A 10,755-nucleotide genomic window follows, 5' to 3' on the forward strand; every position below is an offset into this window, starting at 1 on the left:
TGCTAAATTACGTAGGGCCTCACTAAGTTCCCAAGTAGAGCTTTGAAATTGCAATACTCCTGCCTCAGCCTCCTGAGCTGCTGGGATTACAGGTTTGTACCACTGTTCATGACTCAATAAAGATCTTGAATTTATTGGAAAAAAGAGTTTGAGTTAAAGAATAATGACAGGCTGAGGGTGTAGGTCACTGGTAGAACACTTGCCTAGCATATACAAGGTCCTAGGTTTGGTCCTCGGTACCTCCTTAAAAAATAATAATAAAAAGAACAGAAAGAAGATAATGAATCAAAGGGAAAAAAGATTAAGGTAGGACAAAGTATATGTAAGTGGAAAGGAGTTCCATGCATCTGGATGGATTAGATGGTAAAACGGAGTTGAGACATCCAGTTGGAATGTTGTAGGCAGGAGGAAAGAATGGAGTCTATGAAGACAGTGGATCTGTTATTGAGAATGTCATCTGGGTCTTCCACTTGATTGTTCAGATTTAATCCCTCAGCAAGAATACTATAACTGAGTTACCATAGAATTTAATTACTGAAGTGCTCACCTATTTTTTCAGCAGATTTTCATTTGGTAGGAGAGATTATTGGATTGAAAGCTGGTTTGGACTGGAGACTAATACCTTAAAGTAACTTTTACCTGAAAATCTCTGTAGTTTTCAGAGTTCAAATGAAGAGACTAGAAGTATTGAGGGAAGAAGACAGGTAAATCCATAAAAGAATTGTGGATTAGAGTAGAGCATTGGGCAATTTCATATTTAAAGAAGGTATAACATTAGATAGATAAACATACTGAGGGTATTGGTAAGAAAATTATGATTTATTTAATATGAAAATCCAGATTTTTAGTTTTTATTCATGCCATAGTCCTAATAATTAAATAACAGATGGTACTCTAATAATGCATTTTATTTTTAGGTACAAAAGTTGCAAGAATCGGCTGAAATGGTGAAAAGCAGGTGTGAAAGTTTGCTACAAGAAAATAATCTAATGACAAAAAACAAAAATAAAAAATTAGATGAGGTACTTTGAAAATTTGAATTATAAAATAATATTTATATATTTTTTTCTCTGTGAATGTTATATAAATTCTTTCATTTTGGTCGTTTTCTGTGGTTTTTACCTAGGAATGGTCTGTTCTCAGTCTCTGTAGGAGTTTTTTTTTCCTGAGGAAGTAATGTTTCTTCCAGACTTGAAATGTTGTTTGTTTATGTGAATGTTTTTTCACTTTTTTCCTTGAGATTTAAGAAATAGCATAGATGTTTATTATTTTCTGATACAGAATCAGACTTAAACTTAAAAATCTGATTACCATTGAGATTTATCAGCCCACAAAATGCAAACTAATCTCACTTTTTTTTCTGGTTATAATTTTTTTTGGTGTCTAAAAAATTACAAAGTAAATACTCTCTGCTAAATGCATTTTTTGAAGAAAAATGATACCTTTTTTAAAAAATCGTCATTTCCTTTTATTTGCCCTATTGCAACAGAATAGGGGAAGGCCAGTGTTGGCAAGTGAACATGTTTTTGTGAATATTTCTAAGTTTTAAATGAAACTGCATCCCTTTTTGGAGTTTCATGTTGTTTTGGTAAGGAAGCTGTGAAAGTTGTCGGATGGTAACTCCTGGTTGGAGAGGTTGTGGAGTTAGTGGTCATTTCCAGCTGGGTGTAATAAGGTTTTTCTCTCTGGGTTGCTCCCAAATTTGGGTTTCTCAATCAAATGAGACACGACTGGAAAGAAGAAATAAGCCAGATCTGGCAAACTGTGTTAAACAGAGGTAATGGATAGTAACCCATCCAATGCTCAACTTACCAGTTTCTTAAAATTATTTTTCATCTATTTTTAGCAGACAGCATTTATGTCTTTTGGTCTCCTTCTCAGGAGATATTTCCAATGAAAATGTTTCCTCTTCAGCTAGGCAGCATTGTAAGAAGTCTATTTTAAAAATCTGTGTTCAAGGGCACAGAGGGCAGAAGCTTGTGTTTTTTCAGCTACTGCTTTTTTCTTTTTTTTTTAGTTACTGATCTGCAACCACAAAAGTAATTTTGTTTTTAAATTAAATATTCTTTTTCCTTTTCAACTAAGTTTCCTCTTGGATCTTAGGTGTTTTGGGGATATAGAGTGTGCTTTTTTTTATGTTTTCATCTTTTGTAATCAAGGCTGCCAGATGCTGCATAAAGGATATAGATGTTCCCTTTCTCAGGGAAAGAGTCGTACTCGTGGTTTTCCTCCTTATGAGCACACTAAATAGCAAATCTGGCTATTTTTTTAAATAATTAACAATATGAGCATTTTATTTATTTATTTTTAAAAGCCTCTCCCTCCGAGAGAGAGAGAGAGAGAGGGAGAGAGAATTTTAATATTTATTTTTTATTTTTTGGTGGACACAACGTCTTTGTTTGTATGTGGTGCTGAGGATCGAACCTGGGCTGCACGCATGCAAGGCGAGCACGCTACCGCTTGAGCCACATCCCCAGCCCAGTATGAGCATTTTAAAGATTGTTTTGAGTCACCTGTCCACAAAAGTGCTTCAGAGAAGAACTATAGGATGCAGGTTTTAATATAGATTGGGGTTAATATAACACAGATGAAATCAGAGAAATATGTTCATTGTAACCATGATCAAATAAGTCAAGTGGAAGCTCATATTGTCTTGAAGTAACATACAGTAAACCCACCAATTTGAGCCATGATGAGTGAACCAGGGTTGCTCTCTTTTAGTTAAATATCTGAGTTATAAGATTGAATGACTGAAAATGACAATTACTTGATAGGCTGATGGTAGAAAATAGAAAAGTAGTATACCAATTTTACTAATATTAACATCTATGCACAAAATGACAGATGTCAAAAAGTTTGCTTTCCTAAGTAGTTTAAACACCCTCTTCTCAAGCTAATATCATATTTATTTTCTTAACAAACCTTTTGGAAATTAATAAAGGGCCAATCCACTTTTTAATTTTATGTTCTTATGTAGCAGAATCTAAATTAATATTTGTTCATACTTATTTTGTTTAAATATTGTTGTTTAAAACCATTATACCTAAAATACTTATTATATAACATTTATCTAGCATTTAAAATAATAAGAATATTAATGCTAAATGTATGATCTTGCACTTATTTCTCCTAATGCCGCACTCAGATGAGAGGCCAGATGGAGTCTCATCTGAAGGAGGTAGAGCATATCCGTGATTCCTTGACGGCAGCTGAACGGAGGCTTCAGGAGTCTCAGGAGAGCCTGCAGCACTGCAAGGCGAAATGTGCAGACCAGGCACACATCCTTAGGGAGCTTCAGGGCCAGGTGTCCAGCGTTTGTTTTGCAAGATGTGTTAAAGGAACACTTGGAGTGAATTCACCAGTTGAGGGCACTCATGTCAGGGGCTGATTTTTCATTTCCATCTGCCTCTGATGATAAAATGTTTTCATGAAATACCATAATATTATGTTATATGCTGTACTTTTAGTGCTTTATGGTAACAAATTCGTAATTAAAAATCAGTAACTTAGGCTATTAGTGCAAATCTATATTTAGATATTGGCGGATATAGTAATTACATGAGGGCAAGAGCAAAGCTGTGCTAATGTAAATGTTTCTTGGTATCAGGATAAGGTGAATTATTGTAATTTACCTTTAAATGATTGTAATTTACCTTTAAATTATCATGCTTTTGAGTAGAATTGTGCATTACATTTATTGGCATTGTTTTCATTCTTTTATTTTTTCCATACTTTTTAACCAATCAGAACAGGGATCAAGTGTGTCCTTTTTATAATCACACAGCCATTTCCTAGCTCAGTGCCTCACACATAAAAGCTCTCAAGTATTTTTGAATGGATTATTTTTTTTTTTCAAAGAAGCACATCCAAGGATGGTAGCAAGTCTTTTTTTCCCCTTGCAATATAGTTATAGGAAGAATTCATTCTGTCTTCCAACTGTATATTTTCATTTTGAAATGAAATGCATCCTGTTTATTAAAACATGCAGACAATATTTTGTGAACTTAAATTCCTGAGAAGAGATTTTTCTAGGAAAATGTTAAATTATATTTATTTAACCTAAATTACTAGTTGAAATTATGAGAAAAGATTTTTTTTTTTAATTTTCAAAGCTTTTTAAGCTACTTAAATCCGCCTTTGAAACAATGGGAAGAATTTTTTTAAATTTTTTAATATTTATTTATTTTTATGGTATTGGGCATGGAACTCAGGGCCTCACCCGTGGCTAGGCAAGCTTGTATACTACTGAGCCACAGCTTGGAAGATATTCTATCTCGGCATGGGCATGTGTATATTTGATTTATTTTGCTTCTCAGAAGAGTATGGTTTTTACTTACAGTTACAAATTTACAGGTAATAAATTATCAGCATCGTTAAATGAAATATAAAACATAAGAGAAACTAAGTAACAATTAATTAAGTAAATTAATACTGTGTAATTTTCCCATATTTTAATTGCTATCAACCAGAAAATTTTCAGTTGATTTTTTTTCCCTATTATGTACATATTGTTTTTGTTTGTTTGTTTGTTTTAAACCTATTCAGGAATTTAAGAATTTGTATTTTCGTAATGTAACATTTCTTAGTGTCTTTCTGTATAGAAGTAATAATAATTTTATATATCTTGCTTTTTGTTTTAACAATAAAATATTTAGATTTCTTTGGTAGTTGATTATAAAGAAAATAACCAAGAAAGCATTTTTTTTTTTCTTCTAGATTGATGAAAATCACAGTCTTCTAAAGCTTTCTCTGGAGGAGGAAAATTATCTAATTCAGTTGAAGTGTGAAAACCTTAAACAGTAGGTATTAAATTGACTTAAAATTGGTGTTGCATTTTTTTTTCCTGAACTCTATAATTTAAAAATATATATTTTCTGTAAAAAGAAAATTAGAACAGATGGATGCAGAGAATAAAGAGCTTGAGAAGAAGCTGGCAAACCAAGAAGAGTGCCTTAAGCACAGCAATCTGATGTTGAAAGAGAAATCTGCAGAATACACAGCACTGGCCAGGCAACTGGAAGCTGTTTTAGAAGAAGGAAGACATAAGGTACAGATGTCCTTATTTATAATCATTTTAATTAGTTTTCCAAAGAGTCCTCTTTTTAAATAGTTAGTATTTCCTGTTGCCAGACTTGTCTTTATCCTGATGACAGGGTAAAGGGAACAATTGTATTTTTGTTCTTTACCCATTTTTCCTTTGAAGAAAAACATATATCATTGGTCCAGGGTTACTCCACCAGCTTAAATGGCTGTGTGGCGGGGTAACAGGCTGAGATAGGAAGTACTTCGAAGGTGTAACTCTGCCCCCCATTTTCTTTTAATAATATAAAATCAAGTTAAATGGGCAAATAATTAAAAATTTTGTTCCAATCAGGATCTGGTGATCTGTAAAGCTCAAGTCCTTTTTGACAAATATTTGTTGTATAAATAAATAAATACATTCAAGAATTAAATTATATTTAGATTAGCATTCTGCCTAAACTAATGCTTTCCTGTGTGTCAGGCAGTCTGCTGGTCCTTGAGAGATAAAGGTGGGAAAACCCCACCTCAGTTCTCAGAACACTCTGCTTCAGCACACTTCAGCCTCAGGACTTATAGAGACTAACACTTGACTCTCAAATGCCATTTTATGTGTAGGTACTATAACAGGCAGGTTCAGGGAACACTGGAAGGTGTGCTTACCTCAGTTTGGAAGGAGAGGGAATGATTCAGAAAGTCTCAAAAGGAGAAGTGAGTTTTTCACACTTAAACAATAGTTTGAATCTTGAAAGAACAATGGTAATTTTTGGATTCCAAGAGGAACTAGGTTTAAATGCTGGTTCTGACACATTGTACACTGACAATGTTCACTTCTCTGAACTTTAGTTTTCTTAACCAGTAAAATGGGGTTATGCATTTCTTCATAAGTAAGGCTAAAAAGTGATTATCTGTATCCTGATGATTCTTAGATGTGTATCTCCAGCTAGCACTTGTCCACCCACTGAAATCTAGACTCACATATTCTACTACTTACTTGGCATCTCCGTTGAATGTGGACATCTCAGGCTTAGAGGTCTAAACCCAAATTCTGAATCATTTCCTCTAAACTTACTTCTACCCATGGTCTTCCTCAATTCCATTAATGTTCATTTCATAAAAGTCAGATAAAATCTAATATTCTTGAAATGTGACTCTTCCAAGTATCACATATATAGTCTATTTTTTTAAACTCTGAGAAACCAATTTAAATTGATTTTGGGAGCACATTGTTGAATAAAAGCTAGATATCAAAATGTACTGCCAATGGCAGAAGTGTAATACAAATCTCTCAGCCCCACCAACCTTTGTTATGAAAATAAGAGGTAGCTTTATTTTGGATTCAGCCTTAGTGAACCTTGAAAATTATAGGTACTCTCAAATTCCTTCCCAAAAGTGTTTAAAGTCCTTAGAGATGTATCTGCCCTCTCCTTTCTCTCCCACTGCAGTGGATGTGGGGCTGTTTGTAGTTTCGGTACACTTGTGAAGTGCCATCACTGCCCTATCTCCATAGCCCACTCCAAGGAGTAGGGCCTTTACCTCCATAGCTTCAGATCCTGCTAGCATCCCTCAGTCAAAATCTTCCTTAGCATTTGTACAGAAGAAATGTTTGTAATTTCTTTCATCAAAACTTAGAACCATGTCTACAGCCTTAGGTTAGAGGATACTTCTTCCTACTAGCTTCTTGTTCCTGGACTGGACCTGACTTTCATTCTCATTTTTGTGGCTCCGACTCAACATTCCTACAGAAAGCCTTTCATATATCTGAATTTTTGATGAGCTAAGCTAGACCTTCTGATAAAATAAGCAATGAGAGAAATATGAAAACTCAAATTCAGGCCACTTAAGTGAATGAATGAAAAGCCAGTCGTGTAACGTGCATATTTCTGTGTGTGTGTGTGACATTCCCCTCCATTCTATCCATCCAAAAATATAATCAGCATTTCATGAGAACTTTATGTATTCCACTGCTGCTGTAGACACCATGGTGCATATAAATTCTATTAAAAATAGAAATTGCTCTTATATTATTAAAAATATGTGGTTGGAGAAAACACCTACCTTAGTTACAAAGCAGTAGAAATGTACACAAAAAAATCTTTTGTATCTCAAGCTAACTTTTCAAATACTTATGAAAAAAGTATAGATACTTATATGTGCTTCTTCAAGATAGACTGTTTTTAAGCACTTTCTAATTGTCCAATACCTATTTGGGAATAAAAAAGTACAGTATAACCTTGTCACAGCTTTAAATCTCATTTTAAAGAAAGCACATTTAGTTGTTTTACTTTCTTAATAAAAATTATAGGTTTCTGAAGAAGTAGAGAAAATGTCTTCTAGAGAGAGGGCTTTACAAACTAAAATATTAGATCTGGAAACTGAGCTTAGAAAGAAAAATGAAGAACAAAACCAACTTGTTTGCAAAATAAACACTGTAAGTATTATTATGACTTAATATATTGTAAAAACTAAATTAGCACATTCATACCATGCAGTTTAGTTAAATTGTTAAAGTACAAATTGAGGGGTATCAAGGCTGTTATCTTACTGATAGTATTAAAAATAAATAATATAAAACATAAAATGTAAATGTCAGCATTATGCCAAAGAATTTGTCCTGCCTTCCTGGCAGCAGGTATTACATTGCTCCAGGTCTCATCAGGCCCTCCCCCTGCATGTGCTCTTAATGAAACTTAGAGTTATCATTTACTTATTTTCTTCATGATATGAATTTTTCATTTTTTAAAGATAAACACAATTTAGAGTGTAAGTTAGATTTTTATATCTGTCTTGAATAATTATGTCTATGAATATTATATTTTAGAAATGTATAATTTGGTGTTAAGTAAATATTCAGTATTGTTAAATCTGCATATGAATGAATGCTTTGATCCACTTACCCATGAAATGAGAATACCAATCTGCTGTGTTTAATTAGTCTTCTTATGTTTTTCCTTGAATATTTATGAAATACTCAATTGGCATAAGGTACTCTTGAAGCCAGCATTAGTCATGTTTAAATTACTTAACCGACTACTTGATAATGACGTAGAGAATAATGCAACTTTATTTTTCCAGAAGCAAGAGACTTCACGAAAACTGTTTTTTTTATTCCAAGTGTCTAAAAAGTGTCTAAAAAGTAGAAAACCTAAAAAGTTAAAAAATTAAATGATTATGGCATACCCTGTTTAATTTCATTGCTTTCACAAGTTTTAAGACAATTTAATCAGAATAAAATGTTTATCACTTTTAATTTAGCACAGTCCTTCCCTTTATTTCCAAATTTTTTTTAAACTCACCATAGAAGTTTCTGATATTGTAAAATATGTTTATGTTCTTTATGTAATTAAAGCCTCTGACAAAATAAAGCTAAGGTAGATGGGTTTTGTTGTAATGTTCCAGTATTTAACTAAAGCTACCAATAAGTAGGTTTACTATCTGATAATTTTATACCAGTAAAAAAATATAAAATTCTAAGCACAGATTTAGAAATAGCTGAAAAATGAGTTTTGTTCCATGATTTTCAGAAACAGTTGAGTGATCAGTCAAGTATTTATCTTATATACATACTTTAGCCCCCGCTGGACTATAGACACCCAGAAAACCTCTCTCATTGGTAACTGTGTCCCCAAAGTCTTCTGCAGTGCCTTTTCTTATTTTCTACCCAAGTACTCTGGTGGGTGGCAGGGTATAAAATGAAAAATTAAAATAATTAAAGCACATATGGTTGATTTCTACTGTGATTTAGTTGTTGTAATACACATTCACTTAACCGCATGTTTAACAGATTAATAAATAGGTTTTGACTGGTATGGTGGTACACACCTATAATCCCAGCAGATCAGGAGGCTGAGGCAGGAGGATGGAAAGTTCAGATCTAGCCTCAGCAATAGCTAGTCACCAAACAACTCAGTGAGATTCTGTCTCTAAATAAAATACAAAATAGTGCTGGGAATGTGGCTCGGTAGTCAAGTGTCCCTGAGTTCAATACCCAGTATCCACCCCCCAACCCCCCCCAAAATAAATGAGTTTTATTTAAAACTATCATAACACATTTCCATTACATTGAACATATTTTCATACTAATTTTTGCCATTTTTCTGCCTAAACATTCATATTTTATCCCATCAGAATGAACTTTGTTGTTTAAAAAAAATTCTTTAATTAGATCAGTTTACCAAAAATGCTCTAGATAAAACAGGTTACAGATACTATCTAGTTTCCAAGATTTCTCTAAAGAGACCTTCTGTGTCCTTCACAACAGTGCAACCTGATAGACTGAGCTGCACAAAAAAATGCAACAAATCCTTTTGAAGCATCAACTTGACTCAACAATTTGGAGAGAAAAACAGCAACACAACACACTTGTATTGTAGGGTAGAATGTAAAATTATCAATGGATTTAGGACATACATAAGACTTGAGAGGCATTTCTGGCTTCAGGAGGGTTACAGTGGGTTAAGCAACTGAGCCCATCCTGGAACTTGTGCGTTCACCACCACCCCCACCAGAGTACTTGGGTAGAAAATAAGAAAGGCCTGTAGGGTAAACAGGGCACTGCAGAAGACTCTGGGACACAGTTACCAATGAGAGAGGTGTTGATAGTCCAGCTGGGGCTAAAGTATGTAAGTAAGATAAATACTTGACTGATCACTCAAATGTCCCTGAAAATCACAGAAAAAAACTCAGCTATTTCTAAATCTGTGCTTAGAATTTTATACTTTTTTATTGGTATAAAAATTAGCAGATCGTAAACCTACTTATTAGTAACTTTAGTCAAATACTGGGAACATTACAACAAACCCATATCATTAATTTTTAAGATAATTTAATAATGGATACATCAGGTATGCGAATTTTTTAAAAAAATTAAAAATAGAATATTCAGTTATTGTATATAGGTATTTTTATTGACTTGTATTTCTCTCTTGTTTTTATTTAGAAAGCACAACATCAAGAAGTATCTTTGAAAGAAATGCAACATAGTCTTGAGAAGTCAGAGAATCAGAATGAGAGTATTAAGAATTATTTACAGTTTCTTAAAACTTCTTATGTAACAATGTTTGGATAAATCATTGAATTTCTTTTCAGCATTAGGTTTTCACTATGAATCTAAAATGTGATTAGGTAAAAAAATATTAATGGTTATGATTTGTAAATAGATATTTGAAATATAATTTATTATCTAATTGAAACTTGAAGACATGATAGCTACTAGTTTTCCTTTTTTATAGATAATTCTCACTTAACTAATATATTAGTTTTTAGAACATTTTCCTGACACACACAGATACGAGAATCATTTTTTGTGATGTCTGTAGCTACAATTTGTAATAAATCTTGGCCAATTATGAGCCAAATACATGATTTCAAATAATGTATATAGTTGTTTTATATTGTAATGTTATATAAATATAATAAAATATTCTGAATTTTAATTTTTGAGGATGATATAATTATTTTTATGTAATCTTTTTTTGCATTACAATTCGTATTACACATATATACCACAATTTTTCATATCTCTGTTTGTATATAAAGTATGTTGATACCCAGTTCATGTCTTCATACATGTACTTTGGATAATGATGTCCATCACATTCCACCATCCTTGCTAATCCCCTGTCCCTTCCCTTTCCCTCTCACCCCTCTTCCCTATCTAGAATTCATCTATTCCTCCCATGTTCCCCCTCCCTACCCCACTATGAGTCAGCCTCCTTATATCAGAGAAAACATTGG

General features: G+C 33.1%; 1 protein-coding gene across 10 annotated transcripts in view; it reads left to right on the forward strand.

Annotated features, from left to right (window-relative positions):
* Window positions 1-10,386, forward strand: part of Odf2l (outer dense fiber of sperm tails 2 like) — a 39,734-nt gene extending 29,348 nt beyond the window's left edge. For 6 of the 10 annotated variants that reach the window (XM_076863625.1, XM_076863622.1, XM_076863624.1 and 3 more), the window contains 6 exons: window positions 918-1,022; window positions 3,146-3,304; window positions 4,717-4,799; window positions 4,885-5,047; window positions 7,325-7,450; window positions 9,959-10,386. In XM_076863625.1, coding sequence (XP_076719740.1) covers window positions 918-1,022; window positions 3,146-3,304; window positions 4,717-4,799; window positions 4,885-5,047; window positions 7,325-7,450; window positions 9,959-10,087 — 765 coding nt within the window. In that variant the 3' untranslated portion in view covers window positions 10,088-10,386. The remainder of the gene's footprint in view (window positions 1-917; window positions 1,023-3,145; window positions 3,305-4,716; window positions 4,800-4,884; window positions 5,048-7,324; window positions 7,451-9,958) is intronic. The other 4 variants (XM_076863627.1, XM_076863628.1, XM_076863626.1 and 1 more) reach the window with 3 other exon arrangements.
* Window positions 10,387-10,755: the final 369 nt, after the last annotated feature.

This window comes from Callospermophilus lateralis, chromosome 7 (genome assembly GCF_048772815.1).
Source record: "Callospermophilus lateralis isolate mCalLat2 chromosome 7, mCalLat2.hap1, whole genome shotgun sequence".
Taxonomy (NCBI): Eukaryota; Metazoa; Chordata; class Mammalia; order Rodentia; family Sciuridae; genus Callospermophilus; species Callospermophilus lateralis.